General features: G+C 36.9%; 1 protein-coding gene across 10 annotated transcripts in view; it reads right to left on the bottom strand.

Annotated features, from left to right (window-relative positions):
- Nuak (Nuak family kinase 1) overlaps positions 1 to 20,780 on the bottom strand; it is a 79,739-nt gene that overhangs the window by 3,372 nt on the left and 55,587 nt on the right. The window contains exons 1-24 of one of the 10 annotated variants that reach the window (XM_089632455.1): positions 20,646 to 20,772; positions 20,128 to 20,327; positions 19,807 to 19,915; positions 19,617 to 19,725; positions 19,128 to 19,380; positions 18,945 to 19,023; positions 18,724 to 18,865; positions 18,414 to 18,643; positions 17,909 to 18,215; positions 17,534 to 17,683; positions 16,771 to 17,026; positions 16,568 to 16,681; positions 16,323 to 16,468; positions 12,906 to 13,063; positions 12,634 to 12,815; positions 12,079 to 12,241; positions 11,567 to 11,677; positions 11,019 to 11,279; positions 10,348 to 10,407; positions 10,140 to 10,260; positions 9,011 to 9,111; positions 7,796 to 7,834; positions 7,560 to 7,651; positions 374 to 5,216 (exon numbers count right to left, since the gene is read on the bottom strand). In XM_089632455.1, the coding sequence (XP_089488581.1) occupies positions 374 to 5,216; positions 7,560 to 7,651; positions 7,796 to 7,834; positions 9,011 to 9,111; positions 10,140 to 10,260; positions 10,348 to 10,407; positions 11,019 to 11,279; positions 11,567 to 11,677; positions 12,079 to 12,241; positions 12,634 to 12,815; positions 12,906 to 13,063; positions 16,323 to 16,468; positions 16,568 to 16,681; positions 16,771 to 17,026; positions 17,534 to 17,683; positions 17,909 to 18,215; positions 18,414 to 18,643; positions 18,724 to 18,865; positions 18,945 to 19,023; positions 19,128 to 19,380; positions 19,617 to 19,725; positions 19,807 to 19,915; positions 20,128 to 20,170 (8,069 nt within the window). In that variant the 5' untranslated portion in view covers positions 20,171 to 20,327; positions 20,646 to 20,772. Of the gene's footprint in view, positions 1 to 373; positions 5,217 to 5,828; positions 5,924 to 7,559; positions 7,652 to 7,795; positions 7,835 to 9,010; positions 9,112 to 10,139; positions 10,261 to 10,347; positions 10,408 to 11,018; positions 11,280 to 11,566; positions 11,678 to 12,078; positions 12,242 to 12,633; positions 12,816 to 12,905; positions 13,064 to 16,322; positions 16,469 to 16,567; positions 16,682 to 16,770; positions 17,027 to 17,533; positions 17,684 to 17,908; positions 18,216 to 18,413; positions 18,644 to 18,723; positions 18,866 to 18,944; positions 19,024 to 19,127; positions 19,381 to 19,616; positions 19,726 to 19,806; positions 19,916 to 20,127; positions 20,328 to 20,645; positions 20,773 to 20,780 lie in introns of those variants that run through there. The other 9 variants (XM_089632465.1, XM_089632475.1, XM_089632404.1 and 6 more) reach the window with 9 other exon arrangements.

Below are 20,780 nucleotides of genomic sequence, written 5' to 3'. Positions count from 1 at the left end.
TCAAATGAAGATTCAAAATAATGTGAATGTTGAATACAAAATTGTAATGAAAGAATTCAAATGTCTCTAATTATATAGCACTTTAGTTACAAAAATGCATAGGTAATATATTATTGTCATTTCTGACATCATTGACCCCGACCATGAGAAAAATTATCAATTTCTGCATAATATTACAGTATTATGTATGTACAATTGAATATTGAAAATGAAATAATTGCCCTCAAGCAGGTACGGTTAAAATGACATGTAGAAATATTCTGTATCCTAAATGATTAACTTTGCTAAAAACAATCTATGTGAAAGCCCATAGTTCAGCATTTAGAGCCAAATGTAATTTCCAATATTCAATGATTGTTAATATCTGACATACCTGATTTTTTTGTCCAAATATGATTCCTCATCATCCGTAGTAGGGCTCATAGCAGCGAGTTTCTTTCTATTTCTAATTTTAGTTAAAACGCTTTCAGTGGTGGGTTCCACGTCTCCGCTATCTCTGAGCAATATTGCGGAGTTCCGAGGAGGTGCTCGAGGACTGAGAGTACTGTAGCTGGTGGGGGAAAGTAAAGAAAAACTTCTCCCATATCTTGAACTAGTGTTTTTATAATCAGTGGCAGGTTGATAACTATCATTATTATCCAACAAAGACACTGTCCTTGAATATCTGGGCATGGAATAGTGTAAATTATTTTCGGAATAAGGCTGATATTGGGGCTCTAATAGATATCTCCGTTCATTTCTATCCAGAGACTTGTGACTGGTGGGTGACAGGTGGTCCGTTCCAAAGGAATTGTTAGCTCTGTACTTAGTGGGAGTGCTATTGCCTCCATTATCTGATAACTTGCCCAGTTCCAAGGTCTGGGGCCGCTCGTACTTGCAGCTGGAAGGAGTGTAGTCATATTTATTGTGATATGAGCTATCACCGTCTACTTGTGAGTGAATTCGTTCAGATGGAATGTATTCTTTTGCCCCGGGACCTACGAGTTGACTTTTTCTACGATTCTTCTTTTCATTAAAACGATTATAGAAACTTTTACGCCGTATACGGTCTATTATATTTTCAGGGTCCGGGGAAGTAGCTTCATAGGTGCGATTGCATAGTGGAGCTTGACTACAACTCTGATTGTAATCCGCATCTGGTTCTATCATGAACTTACTTGTGTCGCAATCAGGAGACCAATTGGGAGATATTAACGTGTTATTTGCGGGAGAGTCATTATTATTTGAATTATTGTTCCAACATTCGTTTACTTTGTTATAATTCTGACTATCCCAACTACCATTACCATTGTCAAGATCTCTGCATTCTTGGCTCTTCAGAGAACTTTGACTTTGCCTCTGAAGATTGTTTTCAACATCTTTAGATTTGATTTCTTCAGGATGTTGATGATTACTGTCTAGTTGACCAGCGTTGTGATAGCTTTGACTTTGCCACTCACATTCATTATTACTTTCAACTTGTTTAGAATGACACCTTTCTGGATTTTGATGAGTAGTAAGACATTGACTTTGCCACTCATTACTACTTTCAACTTCTATTGATTGGCACCTTTCTGGATTTGGACGAGTAATCAGACTTTGACACCGTTGATTCCGCTCAACTTCTTTAGATTGGCTTACCTCTCGGGTTTTATAGTCGATTTGACTTTTCCGCTCGTTATTACTTTCAACCTCTATTGATTGACACCTTTCTGGATTTGGACGAGTAATCAGACTTTGACATCGTTGATTCCGCTCAACTTCTTTAGATTGGCTTCCCTCTCGGGTTTTATGGTAGCTTTGACTTTGCCACTCGTTATTACTTTCAACCTCTTTAGATTGACTTCCTTCTCGACTCTTGCTCAGGTCTAATGAGTTTCGTTTGTTAAAAATACCTTGGTTCAGTTTTGGCAAACGCGAGAAATCCAATCTTAATCCCTTTTTCTGAGATTTCAGCTCCCCATCGAAATTAGAATTGACATTTTCAGGTTTTAAAGTAGATTTAATTTCTTTGGTTAATACGCTGTCACTGGAAGCACCATTATAACACGCTTGCACCCGTTTTCCGATTCCATTCAGTAAAAGAGAAGTAGGCCTTTTAGGCTTATTATTCTCAGGTAATTGAATATCGGAACACTTAGGCAATTCAATTTTTTCAATCGGTAAAGGATCAACTTCTACTTTAACCAAATCATTACCCGATTGCTCCAAAATGATTTTGTTACTTTTATCTTTAGATTCAATTTTTTTGAACAATCCTAAAACTCGATTCACACTCTTTTTACTAGTTGAAAGTTTAGTGTCTAAAGTGGGAAGATCAGTGACTGTAACGGCCCTCTTGATTAACCCTGATTCAGTAATCGGTTCCGCCATGTCCCCGCTGGGGACGGACCTCTCCCTCAGAGCTCTCATGACATTCTCAATGCGAGAAGGTTTCACTTCATCTTTCGGACTTGGCAACTGGGCTTTTGATTTTGGTTCACTCGTCGAATCTTTTTCTTGTGAAGCGGATCGATTAAAACTGTCGTTTCTAAACTTTTCGATTTTTTCCCCTATCGAATGCAGAACAGATTTCTTTTTGACGGGTACAATCTTTTCTTCTTCATTCTTTGGAGGTTTATCTTTAAGTGCATTTGTATTTTTGGAAGCTTCTAATGTTGAATCTGTTTTTTTTACAACTTTCTTCTTAATGATAATTTTTTTCTTGCCAAGTGTTTTCTTTTTCTTTTCTTCTGGACAGGGATTTTGTATTGTTTCTGTGTTCTCTTCTACTTTATTTTCTAAAAGATTATCTGAAATTAAGGCTATGGGCGTTAAAGTGCTTCCAATAATGTTTTTGGATGAGGAGTTATCCTCTAAGGGAATATCTGCAGTTAGAGCATCAGGCTTCAGAGAATTAATTATTATTTTCTCCGGTGAAATTCTACATACACTATTATTTATAGAAAGTGAATTATTTTCTAATTGAATACCGGTCTCCAACACATCAGATTTCAAAGTGCTTTCATTAGCTGAGATTAGCGAATTTACCTTATCTGGTTTCAGAAGCAGTTTTGATTCTGACACAGGATTTAACCCACTAACACTCTTTGGTGAAATATTCATTGAATCCCTAGATACCATTAATGCACTGTTATCTGAATTATTTGAAATCGGTGCCTCTTTTTTGAGTTCAGCATCTGCTTTCACAACAACATATTTTTTGATAGATAATTCTTTTGATGAGGATTCCGTTTTCAAGACGTTAAGTTTATTGGCGTTTCTGCTTGGTAAACACACGCTGAAGCTTACAGTAACATTTTGATCATTTTCTAATGAACCATTTCGCAAAGGAACTGGTCTGGCCACGTCACAATAATTAGTGTTATTAACCTGCTTCTGATTTCCATTTTCTGTAACAGGAGGCACATTGAATGCATTTTCGGGAGACTGGGAAGAGTTGGGATAACTCTTGGGTCTGGTCAACTTGGAATCTTTAGAAGTAAAACTATTAGTAGGAATATTAGAGCAAGCCTCCTTCTTCCCGATGTTTTTTTCTGTAGTATTATAGCCATCCTCTTCATAGGGCTTAGTGGGGAAGCTTTTGGGTCGGACGAGTCGAGACTCCTTATTATGGAACTTGAAGGAACCTCTGTCAGTGTTTACTGAAGGGTAAATGTTTTGACTAAAACTAGATTTATCTGTTTGGCAGTTATGAGAACTACTATCTAATTTATTATCTACAGCAACTAGTCCATCTTTTGCTGTTATTGGATCTGAGTGATATTCACTGATGTTGTCTAGAATAGGATGAAATGGAGTTACAGAGCGGCTTTTGTCTTTAGGAACAGGAATGCCAACTGGTGACAAGCTGTTACGATATCCGGATCTTGCACTCAGTATATCAGATATATCAGTCGGGGCCACTGGGCTGTTGGGGCTGGCTAAATCTGAATGTCTGCTTTTCTTCTGCCTTATCTCCTTGAGAATTTTTTGGGTTTCCAGTTCTTTTTCTTTTTTATCACGAACATAAAGGCTTTCTTCTCGGGGGGTATCGAAGAAATCAGGCCTTAGAAATCGTGAAACTCTTCGATGAGGAGTATCTGCCGGAGGAGTTCTCAAATTGCGTCGCCTCAGGGATCCTCCCATGGGGATGCTACTGAGGGCAGAACCTGCTGCTGAATCTCTCTCCAATAGACCACTGTGCTCGTAGCTCCTCAAGGAAGAAGGGTACTCCTCGCCACCAGATAAGTATTTACTCAGACAAGATCCATCGGGGGTGTATCTCCCAACTGAAGGGGCTTTCGGGGTGATGGGTTCACTTATTGGAGAAGAATCATATTTTCCCGTTGTGTCTATGGAATGCCAACTTTTGGCGTTTTTAATTGATGTCGAGTCTGAGAAACGGGAAGAAGAGTAATCTGCATTTGAATTTATTTCTGTATCTGGTGTAAAGTTGGAGATAGTCGGGGCAAGAGGATAACTGTCAGTCTGCTTAGTGGCTGACGGGCTTCTGGTGTAGCGGAGGGTGGTTTTGCTGGAGGAAGGCACCGCATGTGAATTTTTTTCCCTCTCTGACTCACTCTTGGAGATCTCAGGTGTGCAAGTGTTAATATCCGTTTGCTTAGTGGCTGACGGGCTTCTGGTGTAGCAGAGGGTGGATTGGCTGGAGGAAGACACCACATATGAATTTTTATCCCTCTCTGACTCACTCTTGGAGATTTCAGGTGTGGAAGTGTCAATGTCCTTTTGCTTGTCGGTAGATAGGTTTCTAATGTATGGGAGGGTGGTGTGGCTGGACGGAGGCAGCTGGACAGACACTGAGTCTGAGAAACTGGGAGATGAATAATCTGCATTTGAGTTTGATTCTATCTCTGGCTCACACTTGGAAATCTCGGAGATGGGTGTGTCATTGTCGGCCTGCTTGGAGGCAGACAGACTCCTGGTGTAGGGGAGGATGGGGTGGCTGGAGGGAGGCAGGTGGGCAGATAGAGTGCGGCGAAGGGAGCGGGCAGCGGCCGGGGGGAGGTGCGCCAAGAGCTGCTGTTGGAGACGGCGAGACAGAGCGGGAGTGAGGCCGGACAAAGCTTCCACTTCTTTCTCCGACAGTTCCATTTTGCTCAGATCCAGGTCGGACAAGTCCAGGGTGTCAGAGGCGGTGCTAGTATCGGGGTTGCCAGGGTTATCTTTAGCGGTGGAAGGTTCCGGCGGGGGTTCTCCATTGGCTAGCCTTGTTTTCCGAGAACGTCTCTTTGAGCCTAGAAAAAAATTCAAACACACGTATCATGCAGCCAGCCGAATGATATTTACAGTGATAAATCAGTTTGGCCATACAAAAAGTTATTTCATTTTATTAAGGGAATAAAAAGTCGAAACATATCCATTAATCACATACTTCTTGAAAACTCGGGTAATCATGTAATGCACATTTAGTTTATTGAAATAGGTTATTTATTAAACATCAAAGACAAATACTTCATGAAATATAAAACTGTTTAAAGAAGAAAAAACTCAAAAGCAAGCCGGTTAATTAAAAATGAAAACAGCATTCAGTAATTACATATTAGGAACATTCACAGGGCAGCTTTTGTTACACAATGAATAATATGATTTATTAACGATGCAAAAATGTATTGTGTAATGACAAAGTAGTACATGTTCATGATAGGCGAGCCAGTGTAATCACTACTTCAGTTTCAGAGAACTACTTAAATAAAAACAAATGAAGAATAACCAAAAGAAGTGAAACCCGGGGGGGAAAAGAGAAATCCCATTCCTTGAAATATCCTGGTAAAGCATAAAGCACCATTGATTGATTGATTGATTGCAGATGAAACGTAGAAGAGAAAAGAGAATGTAAATACAAGTACCTATTGTTTTGTGGCATTGGACTGGGAGGTGAGGTTAGTCGGGCCGCCGCCGTTCGGTGGAGCGTTCGGTGCATGCGGAATATCGCGAAACCCAACTGCAACCACAATCATGACACAACACATAGTTATTATCCAGCCACGTGTGCCTCGTGTGTGAGTGTGGCCTCATCACCAGCCACGTCTCTCAGACAACAGTTCAACACAAAACAAAACACTATCCAACTATTATTTACAACTATCATTATGGTTAGCACACACTCGCACACACACATCTGTCCGCCATTCTCATTCTTACGCAACGCAAACAAATTATAGTCACTTCAAATAGTTTTTGTTTTATGTTGAATTATGCTATTCACTTTTGGATTTCTATTATTCTGAAATGAAAATAGATTATTATTTATATTTAAGTGGGTATATTATGATTAACACGAAACGGACTTCTTATTGTGTTTGATGTAAGAAAACAAATGATTCAATTAGAATTCTTCAAAATGCCAGAGAAAACATAAATAATAACGTTGGGCATTTGATTCATAAAGACGAAAAACAAAAATTGAATTACGCTAAAAACAATAATATTACAAGAACTGTCGGTATGGAGGCAAATGAATGGTTGCAAAAAGATATTAGAATGTAAATGCAGAATTCCTTCATTGAAATATGTCCACTGTTACTGGCACTGGTACACTAAATGTACATTACTAAAGAAGGATGTTAACTCTATGAATATGAATCTAATGGCTTTCTAGTAAGAATGAATACAAGTAAATAGCATCTCTAGCAGTCGGCATATTATAATAAAGTTTATGTTGCGCAAAGTTGGAAAACAAATTAATCTATTGAAAAATATTACACACAAAATATTTCATTAGAACTACAAGACAAACATAACATTTAAATAGGCACTCAATTACAAATATCTAGGTTCACTAGGTAAGTATTACTTGTTAAAAGAGAGACTGCTCGCTGTCGTTTGTAACATTCGCTCGATTGATCAATAACACAGTGAAACCTCTACCCTCTACTTGCTTCCTACAAATGCATCATTTATGGTACACATTCAATCCAGAGATGTATTTATAATTTTGAAACAGTTCATTTATTCACTGTGGAATTCAATTTTAAAGGTATTTTTTTAAAATTAAAACCTTTATAATCATATGAGTGATTGATTTTATGTATTCATATTGTACATATACATACATTTACCATATTATTTAATTAATATCATTCCTCAAAATATTAATATGGAAACATATGAACTGTTTACTGCGATTTAAAGCCAATGAATCCACCTAGATTTCGCTGTTTATCTCATATTTTTGGCACACTATGACAAATGATCGCTCAAAACTTTTTTGCAAACTTGCCATAATATGCCAAAAATCGCTCAAGTGGATAAACAAGTGGAAGAAAGTTATTCACTTTAAAAAGTATTCCAGAGATGTATGTTTATTTACTTATAACCGTAACAGTTACCAGAGGTCAAGGTTTCACTAGCGTAAAACTTAATTATTTCATATCGATATGCATTAGATGGGAAAAAGCAGCTATGACTCAACAAAATCCAAAAAGAAAATTTCCCAAGAGAAGCGTATTACGTTAAACCAGAAATTTGTGTATATTTTCTGGCGGCACTGAGACATTATTCGACTAACGTGCAGACTCAAACAACAATATTAAGTGAAATAAAAATGCGTAATAATGAAAACAAGGAGAATAACATACCCCGGGGGAAAGTCGTGTGGCTCGGGAACATGGAATCAAAGTCGGATGCGAAATCGCGAGAAGTGCTGCGGCGCCAAGATGGTCCTTCACGACTGAAAACACAATTACACCATCTCGTCAACAACTGCCAAACAGCCTTTGCTTCCCTTTACCTTTACTAGCCCCATAATTTAGCATTTTATCAGAATATCTACACAATACTCAATAACCAATAGGTGAACGTATAATATACTTACATTGTACTATGCTTCTTATGTTTTCTTGGCAAATGCGGGCTGTTAAAAGGAGAATTAAGTTATTAGTCAGACAAACCATATAAATATTATACATTAATAAGAATTAAAAAATAAAATAAAAACATCAAATACAGTGAAATCTCGATCGATTGATTCTCGAATGATCATTTTCCCGAATTTATCATTTATTTCTTCCAGTCCCGAATTTACATCATACAAAACATATAAAAATAGATTGCATCGATCGTTCCTCTGTGCATCGTTTAAAGCACGCAGTTTTTTGTACATATTTTACTCGATCAATCGTTTTTAAAATATGAATATATCTTTTAATATCATAGCTAAATGCTTGGTTTTGATTAACGGTACCGTTAATAATGAGCGGAACATTCGAAAGAGAACGATTTAGTCGCTTCTGCCTGCGGCATTAGTCTAGTTGTCGTCAAACATTCGAACACAGCGGTAGTGCGAGCATGCAATATTTTTACTCAAAGAGGGTTCCAAAAATGAACCGTCCGGTGACAAAAATGCGCACCCTTCAATATATGTACAGCAATAAAGTTACAAACTAAGTATAGTACATATTTGAAATTTCAGATAAACTATACAAATTAATAACTACCCTTCACATATTTCGAATATAAAATATTTTTTAATGAACACATTCAGTTATATGTGAAATAAGTATAGTTTTTTTTTTAATAGTAAACGTTTAAGCATATATGTAGCATTTTTTTATCCATTTCTCGAATCCATTGCATTCCCGCATTCATTGTTTTTCAAGATCCCTTCAAAAACGATAGAGGTTTCACTGTATCCAATAAACAGCAACATTATTGTTAAAAATTATGATTGATTGTTTTAGTTTCACAATGGCAGCATATTATTATTGCTATCATTGTTCTTAATTAAATTTATATGAAGAACAGTAACATAATGGACATGAAGCTTATAATATTTCTCCTTAAATTGTTATCTTTCATTTTAATGAAATCATTGAATATCTTGTTACTGAATTTTGCAAAACAAATCATAATGAGAAATTATACAGGTACATTAAAGACAACACATCCACCATTATTATAATATTATAAAATCAAACAGCCCCATTGAAATGTAATATATTATGTTAGGTGGATCGTTACCAAGCAATTTAGAATCATGCAAACATCACAACTCACAATGGACCAGGAGAAAACATTTAAATTCACATACCTGTTGAAGAAAGGCGAATGGAGGTTACTAAACAGGGCCTGGTGATGCTGAGGGAATCCTGTTCCTTCCTCGCCGTTAAGCCTATTTGTCAAGCTACGAACCTGGAAAAAGTTCATTATTTAACTAATCATTATCAACTGTTTTAAATAAATAATTCATCATTAACTGATTAAACCTTCACTATGCTGGCCTTTTCAAAGCAATCCATCTCATTATGCAGCACATTCTAATTACTAAAACTTCATGGATCGCATATACGTTCGGGGAAAATCGCTTACATAATATGCAACGGCCGCATGGATAAGGTTAACTGCAGAAAACAAATTATCTATTTATATAAAGGAGTGTCTGTGGCAAACAGGGGGCGTTTGATGAAATTTTGCACGCTTGGCCTTCAAAGCAAGAGAAAGGTCATTGTCTACATGAGATTTCTAAAAACTCTGCATAAATCTCGGGCAACGCCATGGACTTCAGAAAGTTGACAAATAAATAATCAATTTCTGGCACAAACTCATAACTGCGTGTGAAAAAATGTATAAATAGCGTGCAAATTGTAGAATTGTTGTGAGGAAAACACAAGCAACAAAATATGTTCGAGTTCTCCATAAAAATATTATTTTGTGAATAACTCTTGCTTCTGAATTTTACTTAGGTGTAGAATTAAATTGCTAATTGAGTATCCTACCCACAGGATGATCTATATCTAATGATATTGGGAATTGACGCAGAGAAAATACCAGCGCCGATATCGCTGGTGATAGTCAACTATTGAATACATCCGTTGGAAATAACCCCGACGTTGATGTGAACACTAACAAAATATTAGGGAATCCCAATGCTAGGCTAGAGGAGTTCAACTATTGGGAATATTTAAATGGCAACAGCCAACAGCCACTTTACTACTGGCAGAATCGCTTGATGCCAGGCACTACATATCAGATCTACAGACGTCTAGTAGGATGGTACACAACCAAAAGACCAATCGAAATTATGAGTAATATCATTCACTCAATGTAAACCGTTACCCCTTTTTGAAAATGATTCGATAGTTACATTTTGATACAGTACTACAAGTATCTTCCGCCTACAAACTCTATGAAATAGAACCCATATTGAAATGACAACTCACTCTGTCAAGAAGAGTGGAGAATAAATTTTCCGCAGTGAGAAGTTCAAATCCTTCGTCGTCATCTTCTTCTCCCGAACTTATAGAATCCTTTTCTGCATCAGCTCTAACGCGCCTAGAGCTCCTGAAAACAACAATAAGCAGAAAAGATTAATTACTTCACAGTTTGCTTTCTTACTAATAGAATTGTACAAAGTAAAATATATTTTACCTCAGTCGATGCATGTGTAAGTCTTCATCATCTTCAGATTCTCCGCCACTAACGAGGGAGCTGTAAATAAAAATATATTATTTTTACAATAGAAAACAATCAAAATGTGTTTTTATAAAAATTAGGAAATGTTTTTAAAAATTTGCTCATGCCACGTTACATTTATAATTTTTTGTCTCGTTTTAGGTCCAGCTATTTGAATTCACATTCTATTTAACAGTGTCACAAATTGACAGTGAGCGCCATTTTGATTTTTATTTGAACAGTCCCCTACAGTCGATTCTCAATCCGTTTCAGTGCTTAATCAAATCAGCTGTCAAACACAATTATAGCTTGATGGCTGGACAAAATTTGATAGAACACAAACGGTCCAAGGATCGGTGGTTAATGAAAACCATTCAAATATCCAAAAATTCTAATGGTGTTAAAAGTCGATTTATGATTTACGTCAAATGGGACGAGGTTTCAAATAAAAGTTTTAAGTAATAAAAATGATAAAGAAATTAGCCAAGTTATATGTAGATTTTTAGAATTTGGAACAACAAGTTTCTATCTGACTGGGCAATGTTATGTGACATTGAACTCTAAAGTGGTACTTTCTAGAGCCCAATATTGCTGTCTCATTAATGTGTCAGATAGAACGTTGTTGTTTCAAGGTTCAGTGTGCATACCTCAATCTTCTGGCTTTAGGGAAACGAGACGAGAAACTGATATTGGAGGATGGCATCTTGGTTGGAGTTTTGTTTTCAGAAGGTTCGAGACTGCCCTGGCGGGGGGTGACGTAGCCCACCCCTTCCACAGCGATGGGGATGATGAACTCCCGGGGGCTCTTCTTGATGGGTTCCGCTGCATGCTGGGAGGTGGATGGGGTGGGCGGCTGGGACACCTTCTCAACCTCAGCTTGGACATTTCCTCGCGGGATCGAACTTAACCTACATAAAAGAAACACCAGATTATTGAACATTACATTTTAATAAAGGTTTTTAAAGTGTAAAAGTCAAGTGTTTAATATATTATGATGTTGAATGAGTGGGTAAAATAACCAGACAATGCTTAAAAAATAATTGACAGATCTTTGTTACATTGGGCTGCAGAAAAGTATTAAGGCCAATAATTTATTTGTTTGAGGCAGGTTTGGATAACTTATACCAGAAATCACAACAAAATATAAAACACGTTGTATGTAGTTGAAATTTGAAATAAAACTCTTGGTTTTTACCTATATGGCATTGTTTTGTTTCTTTGGTATGGTAATTGCGTGTGAGTGTTTTGTGGTTTAGGAGCATCACTCACAAATGAAATTGGAATTATCCTTTCCACAGAGCCCCCTCTGAAATAACATGTCATAGAACGGATTATTATTTTTCAATCATTCGCATACATATTAGTTATTTTAACTGCTATTTAAAAAACATATACATATTTTAGTACATAATAAACTAAGCAAACTGCATGTATGCATTATTAATTATCTAATGAACTCAAATATTAACTTATTAGTTTTTACAGCATCCAAATGATTTTGATTTTTTCCCTGAGAGTCATTATTATTGAAATAAAATTATGCAAGAGAATGTGATTGAAAGTTAAAATTTGAAAATAAAGTTCACAAGAATATTGTTAGAATTGTAACAAAGTTAAAGTAATGGGCAGCAAATGTAAAACATCGATAACAAATGAGCAGTGGTCGGTTGCAAGGAGAAGGTTGGTGCAGAAGAACAGAAGACTTACCTGGAGGTGGGCAGGAACTTGTTCCTAACATCATCCACACGGTGCTGCACCTCGGTGCGGAAGGTGCGCGGGGGGCTCGGGGGCGGGGAGGTGCGTCCCCCCAGGCTCAGGGAACCCGAGGCACTGCGCCCTCCGGCTCCGTACGCTATGGGCGGCTTCCCACCTACAATACCAGATTAGATAAGTCCTCCGCCTTTGAAAGAGCTGCTGATACTTGATTAGACAAACTACTACGTCATACATCAATATTAGACAAGCTACTATGTACTACTTCATACAATAATACAGTCATTTAGACAAGCTAGTAGGTAATAATACAGTCATTTAGACAAGCTAGTAGGTAATAAATGTTGGATACCAAAGTGAAAGGTTGCGAGGCTCACCGGGTATAAAAGTACGCCTATAAGGAAACTGTAGTCAAAATAGGAAATATTATTAGGAACAGTTGTCATAAAATTGTAGTAATTATGGTATGGTTAATTACTCAGTGAATGAACTCAAGGAACGGGTTAATATTATTCTGACGTTCTTTATGTAGAAACTAAAGTTACACACCCATGCATATGCGGTGAACCTTCTTCCCATTATCCTCTCCTATCGCATTAGATATTATTTCCCTCGCAACCTTCAACTGTTTTTGCCTTTCATTTTCACCTGTAGAATTATCTTCCACACTCCTGGACGTGTGGTAGTCATTTCTAGCTTCGCTTAACAAGGCCATTGATTGTTGGAGGCTCCTGCAATCAGAGAGATCAACACACAAATGTCAATAATTAATAACAAGAATGATTATAAGTTAATGAATCATGCATAGTGGCCAATACTACCTCCTGGCGTCTTCCAGAGACAGACTGTTGTGCAGTGTGTCCTTCCGGGTGGATGGTTCCTTCAGGGATTCACTCTTGTGTAATGGCTTGGTGATTTTGCTAGCCATATCAGGAAGTGGGAACATTCTAGGCTCCACAGGCGGCAGCGGAACCTTTTCCTAAAATTAAAAATACAAATTCAATATCATATGACCTCTTATTTGTACGTATACATAAAGAGCTCTTATTTGTACGTATTAATTCAGGGATTGGATTTGGACAATAATCAGATTTTATCTTTTCTTTTAGGAGCCCTGTAGACGAGACTTCTTTTCGTTGTCTACAATTGGTTACGTCCACCATCTAAAATGTTAGGCAAAAGTAGACCAACATTAAATGATAATATCTTGTGGATTCCATCTAATCTCAAGAGCATAAAGTAGGGCTAAACCCACTCAAAATTTGGACATCTCTTCATCTGGATGCATTCACACCGTATAGAGGAGAGAGCCTGAGTTGGAGTCTTGGTCGAAACCTAAAATCAGGACGTCTCATCTATCTGGATGCATTCACACCGTATAGAGGAGAGAGCCCGAGTTGGAGTCTTGGTCGAAACCTAAAATCAGGACGTCTCATCTATCTGGATGCATTCACATCGTATAGAGGAGAGAGCCCGAGTTGGAGTCTTGGTCGAAACCTAAAATCAGGACGTCTCATCTATCTGGATGCATTCACATCGTATAGAGGAGAGAGCCCGAGTTGGAGTCTTGGTCGAAACCTAAAATTTTAATATCCGTCTCTCTCTGTATCATATTCATTGAATCTTATTTATTATATTCTTTCAATAATTAATATCATAATGGAAAGCTTTTATAGGTGCATTGCCGCTAATTTGAAGATGTAAACCGGTGATGCATAACCTTTTTAACGAGAGGGCCATACGATCAATGTTATATTCACGTGCCACAGGGAACAGGACACCTACAGCTTGACATGGTTAACTTCGCAGTTGGTGTAGTTTTAAAATTATGTTATTATATGAATACCCGTACAAATGTACCAACATAAAATATTACATTTCTTAATAACTTGCTAAATCTTTAGATCAGGGTTTTCAAATAAAATTTGGTCATGTAATCTTTTTGAATTTTATTTATAAATTAATACCACACAAGAGTCACAACTGCTCCCAACCGTCTGGAGCCAGTGAGACTATGGCATCCCCAATTAGGGTATGTTGTAAGGCTGAAAGTTGCGGGGAGGGGAAGAGGAAGGTGGGAGTACCTGTCTACTCATATCTGCTCACCAAACATGGATAAAGCCATTTCAAGCAATGTTTCAATTCTGAATGACTTAATGGTAACCAATTAAAATAGCAAGTATAGACTGCACACAAAAGCGCCACAGATGAAAAATTTTTCATCTCCGGGGTAAAAATTGAGTAAAAATTGCAGTCGATTTTTAATAAACTGAAAATTTATAGATCATGTTTAAAAATGCTTGTAATTTTGGGCAGCATAATCAAAATATTAAAGGCAGGTTAAGTTTGTCACTATACCTTTTCTTAAATATTGAAGACAGGTTAAGTTTGTCAAGATGCCCTTTCTTAAATATTGAAGACAGGTTAAGTTTGTCACGATACCCTTTCTTAAATATTGAAGACAGGTTAAGTTTGTCACAATACCCTTTCTTAAATATTGATGACAGGTTAAGTTTGTCATGATACCCTTTCTTAAATATTGAAGACAGGTTAAGTTTGTCACGATACCCTTTCTTAAATATTGAAGACAGGTTAAGTTTGTCACGATACCCTTTCTTAAATATTGAAGACAGGTTAAGTTTGTCACGATACCCTTTCTTAAATATTGAAGACAGGTTAAGTTTGTCATGATACCCTTTCTTAAATATTGAAGACAGGTTAAGGACGGGTTGTTTCGGAAAATTTGAACAATTCATCAAACTTCAACGTTCATTTTCGGGTTCTGTGAAAGTCATATTCAAGTTCTGTTATTACATTATTATAGGCTATTTGCTTGACAAAACTGAAATAAAAACAGAACTTGAAAAAATCTTTCGAGGAACGAGGAAAATCAACGTTGAAATTTGATGAATTGTTCAAATTCTCCGAAACAACCCGTCCTAAGTTTGTCATGATACCCTTTCTTAAATATTGAAGACAGGTTAAGTTTGCTACAATGCTCCTTTGATTTATAAATATTTTCATCATAGAACCCAGAAATCCAAAAGAAGGCAATCAAACAAGAAATATCAAAACTCACTTCTGATTTATCCGAAACAACATTTGGTCATGTATCCTTATAAAACCAAACTAATAAAAATAAAAAATAGAACACAAGGCGCGCAGAAAAAGCAGCATAAACAAAATTTTCTTAGACACCGAGGTCAAACCAATAACTCAATGTCGTTGATTTTATTTAGCCAAGTGGGCAGCAAGAAAAGGCCAACTGGCCACTGGTTGTACATCACTGATGTAAGCTAACTAAACCAGAGCATGCCCAAACTGTAAATTTTAATTTGTGCTGGTTAATGTGTCTAGTTATCAGAACCATAACTAAGTAACTGCTAACATCTTTACAATGCCTACATGTAGATTTTAGAAATTTAACCCCACTATTATTAGTTGAGATGCGACTTATTTCCTGAAAAGGATAAAGTTCCCGGTACCTTCATACTGGTTAAGGTAACTACAGAAAGTCACAAAGGAGAAAATGGCTCGCCATGCATTTTCATTTTGCTCATGTCTCCATTGAGAAAGGCTTTCGACTAATAATAATAATATTTGGCTAATTTATGTAGCACCATTTTCGTGAAAAATCACCTCAATCCGAAGATCGCGGGTTCAAATCCCGGCATACCCAAGTAAATTTTTATTTGATGAATTTGTGTTATTTCATAATTTATTGGCACGTTCCAGAGTGGATGATACTCGCAGTGTCACCCTGGTGTAAGACCGAAACGTTGCTTGAAATGGCTTCAGTCATGTTTAGTAACCAGATCTGAACAGCCAGTTGCTACTTAACCATACTCTTCCCCTCCCCACTACCTTCAGCATTACAACATACCCCAATCAGGGATGCCATATTCTCATTGGCTCCAGACAGTAGGGTAGACTATTAGTAGTAGACTATTATGCAGTATTCCATTAGATCTAATTTTTAATGTTCTGGTTAGTCTTTCTATGCGATACTTACATCAATAAACTTTCATCAGACTGCTTTAGATAATAAATTCAATTGAAAGGTGTGACAAGTCCTTGTGACTCATCACTATGCATACTTACGTTTCCTTCTATTTGAAAGAAGATCTACTACGGGCTGAAAAGGGGAGAAATCATCAACAGAGTTTGTACACGTTTGTTCACGCACAGCAGCGGGAGTCATTATCCGAGGGGCTGTACTTTTTCTCTATTAAACTTACCTTTGCCGGAGGAGAAGGCTCAACTCCAATACTTTGAAGTTTTATGTTCGTAGATTCCTTGTTGTTTATAACAGGGTGTTCAGAATCTACGCTATTCACCTTTCTAACAGGTAAAGTTTTAACCACAGGCTGTCCCACTGCATTTGCTGCAACAAAAGGAAAACATTAGCAAACACTCATTCTTTCCCACATTGCATTTGGTGATAGTTTTAGTATGAATATGAATGATTAAAAAAGCAGTCTACCTTGAACGGTTTTATTTGGAGCTTTCTTTAATAAATCACCAACCGTGGGAGCACTTCCAGATGTTAAAGAAGCCCGCCTTTCAAACTGTTCCTTGAAACTTCCAACACTCACACCTAGGATCAGTGGAAGCAGAGTTAGAGAGTATGATGTAATGATTCAAACACGTCAAACATATATTATATTGAAATGAGGTAATTGTTACCTGGGATGAGGACCTTCTTGGGTTTAGGCAAAGGAGGACTGAGGTTGGAGACGGGTGGAGGAGAGGCCTGAGCTGGTTGTATGGTGAGGTTATTGAGTTTCTCTGCAGCATCCAAGATTCTGGATTTCCGCCTCTCGGTTGGTTGAGCCGGCTTAATCTCTACTGTTACTTCACTCTTCAAGGTTTCCTCCTCCATTGCGGCCTTTTTGATTGGCGCAGCTTCTCTATCTATTGATTTCCTCGGAGGGGATTTCTCCTACAAACAGAGTGAATATTAATTTACAATTTGAATATTTAACATTAAAATATTGATGGTGTAATGTATATTGAAAATAGAAAAACTGTAAATAATGTAGCCTTTGTTAAAATTATATTCAATGCCATGCAACTCTCTGGTTATTTTTAGACTAAATTAAAATAGTTAATTTATCAGTTAAAAATTATGTCAATTTGCCATAATGTGAAGAAATCTATTTCCGCAAATTTTTAAATATACAATACAAAGTAAATATTTTTTAAACACCATAAATAATGAAATAATGACATTTGAATATATTAGACACATATTTTTTACATGACAACTGTAGATGTAAAAATTTGCAAACAGAGAACTTTACATAGGGCATGACAATAATATATTACGTATTATTAAAATTTGTGATTAAGTCACAGTGAAAATGTAGTACCATCTATATTAAATTTCTACATTAATTTGGTTGCGATAGAGAAAGGTTTTGAAGATGTGAAAATCAACCTAGGTTACCTTCGGTTTAAAACCCTTTTTCTCATCAGTCTTTGAAGTTATAACAAATTTCTTTTTACTCGGAATGGAGGGCTTTGTGATACAATTTCTCTCTTTGAGTACTGAATCTCCGACTTTTGGATTGGTTTTGATATCCTTCTTTGCATTCACCTGCATAACAATTAGTTAAAAACAGACAGATGAAGTGAATGAGGGTGATCAAATGAAGCTTAAAAAAAACCAAGATGAAAAATGTGATGATGGCATTCAATGAAAACATTTTGTGATGGCAAACCAGATTCACAAATATGATATTATGTACAGCAAAAACAATACTTTAAATGAATTTCAAAATAGCCGACGTAACTCATGAATTATTTGGCTGAATAAACTTACGGGAGTTTTATTCTGTGGTGGTGGAGGGGGTAATTCACTAGGTGGCTCATCCACTGCAGTCGGGGGGCTAACAGGGGGGAGAGGAACTTCGGTCTCTTTAATTGCAGGAACGCTGGCTTCCTCCACCCTTTCTTTGCTGGAAGACACCGCTTTGGGTACTTGGCTCAAAGCACTTACTTCCGATTTGTTCTCATTGCTCATTGATACATCTCTCTGTATCTCTGTCGGTTGAGCATTGTTCTCTTTCGTCGGCGACACGGGAGATTCTTCATTTTGTGATGGAGTTTGATTAATTTGGCTGCTTGATCTGTATTGAAAAGCGGACACGTAAATAATATATAATTTACAGGTCAACTTTTTAAAATGTCAATGATGCGTGCAATTTTCATAATAATTTTTCTACGTGAAATCTCTCTTAGATTTTTCAGAAATTAAAACAAGTAATCATTTCATTGCACAAGAGTATGAACATTAATACTGATTATAATATTAGTATTTAAATTACCTGATAAAGCGTTCCTTCTTCCTAAGTCCTGCGGCATTATCCATAGATACGGTGGTTTCCAGTTTCCTCTTGGGTTGTTCCACTCCAACGATTGTGCGCGTTGGTGAGGGTTTGATGGCGTCTGTTCCGCCTTCCGCCACCATTTCTAATATTCTTCTTTCCGCAGAGTTATCTACATTGGTCATAGACATGGAATGTCCAGGTGAGCCTTCTGCTCCTGTACTGGTGGCCTGAAATAATGCACTCGTTTAGAGAAGTGTTGCTGCGCCATGGAATGGTTTAATATCATATAGTAGTGGACTGAACTAACCTCATCTGTGACAACCAACTTGTCGCTGCCGTGCTGTGGTGGGGGGGCCAGGGACAGAAGCAGGTCCAGGCGCACCGGGGTTTCATTGGCCAGAGCCTCCGCCAGCTCCAGGCAAGATACATCGGAGCCCTTGTTCACCCAACTAGAATAGAATGCATCCATGAGTAGAGTTTTAAATCGACAAGAGTAAGTCATTGTAACAAATATTTAAATACACTTACGGATGATCGCAGATATGCACTATATCAGCTCTTTGGATTGGATCTACAGTTAACATGTCTCTGATGAGTGGTGATGCGGCTGAAAGATAAATACTAGTTAGTTATGTGCATTACAAGTCAAATAAATTCAATATCCTCTTCAAAATCTCAATAATCTTAGAATAATAATTATTCATTACTCACATGATGGATTTTTTGGTTCAAAATAGTCTCCAGTGCTAATCTGTTTTACTAGGCGCTTAAAATTGGAGCCATCGAAAGGCATGGCTCCGTATACTAAAGTGTAGAGCAATACTCCCAGAGACCAGCAGTCCACTTCGGGGCCAATGTAGGGGGTGCCCTTCACTATCTCGGGAGAGGCGTACAGGGGGGATCCACAGAATGTTGACAAGAGCCTTCTCTCTTCAAAAACATTGGACAAACCGAAATCTGCAATCTGAAACATTGGTTCTATGTAATCCACAGCACAAATAGATTCCTTATTATCTAATTAATATTCCATTTACTTAAACTGAAGAGATATCTGTATTACCGCGTACCATATTCATAAAAGTTTTCTACACATAATCTTGTTGATTTTCAGAAATTAAAACAAGTAATCACTATATGGCACGGCGGGAGAAGAGAAAACAAAATAAGCTCTGTAATATCCAACAAAATAAATTATATTACCTTTGCATTCCCGTGCTCATCCAATAAAACATTTTCCAATTTAAGATCTCGATGACAAATTTTATGTTTGTGGCAATAGTAACACGCCGTGGCTATTTGTCGAAATAATCTGGAATAAAATAATTAACATTTAAAATATAATAAACCAGCATTAAAAATAAATGAAATGGAAAATTTTAGAGCAATTTACCTTCTGGCTTCGTCCTCTTGTAAGACTTTTTGCTGGCTGAGATAATCATATAATTCCCCTCCAGCGCAATATTCCATAACCAAAATCATTTTTTCACTATTTTCAAATACTGAAAGAAAAAAATCATCATTATTTGGATGTTGTACAAAAGCATTTTCATTAAATTCAACTGAAGAGATTACTGTATTAACCAGTACCATATTCATAAAAGTTTTCTACATACAATCTTCTCGATTTTCAGAAATTAAAACAAGTAATCACTATATGGCACAGCAGGAGAATACAACCTGATATGAAATAAGTTAACAGAAATTGTAATACCTTCATAGATGTGCACAATGTTAGGGTGGCGTACGGAAGACATTATTTGCACCTCCCGCCGGATTCTCACCAGATCGGCTTCCGTTTCTATTTTGCATTTTTTTATAGTTTTTATGGCAACTTCCTGACTGGTTTTCTTGTTTATACCTAGTTGTACTTTTCCATATGTTCCTTGGCCTAGTTTCCGAATTATATCAAATCTGAAACAAATTAAATTATTATTTAATAGGTATATATATCCCCACATTTTAGAAAGTACAGCAATGAGGGAAGCCGTACATACCAATTTCATAACATCGAATAAATTTGTAATCACGACAAAATTTTGAATTTTCACTAAAATATGGAATCTTTCAAATAGATTATTCCTTTGAATTATAATGCATAATTATTTTAAACCATAATTATTAGGTCGAGCAATAAGCTCTCCGAAAGCTTCGACCTCTAACCACCACGTGGTTTTGTTTTAGGTTACGCGGAAAAATAACTGACAATTTTCTCGAAACGATGAAACTTACCCAAATCTGTGGCCGGCTTTATTGTAAATTACAGGATAATCTATCGGCGAATATAGTTTTAAGGCTTAGCTGTGAAGCATGCTCCACGACGACCATGATGCAAAAGCATAAATAAACCAATCACTAGATTGATAA

Source organism: Hesperophylax consimilis, chromosome 1, assembly GCF_061612785.1.
Source record: "Hesperophylax consimilis isolate HC1 chromosome 1, BYU_Hcon_1.0, whole genome shotgun sequence".
NCBI classification, from domain to species: Eukaryota; Metazoa; Arthropoda; class Insecta; order Trichoptera; family Limnephilidae; genus Hesperophylax; species Hesperophylax consimilis.
Note: the sequence above shows the minus strand (reverse complement) of the source record. Positions and strands in the feature narration are given on the sequence as shown.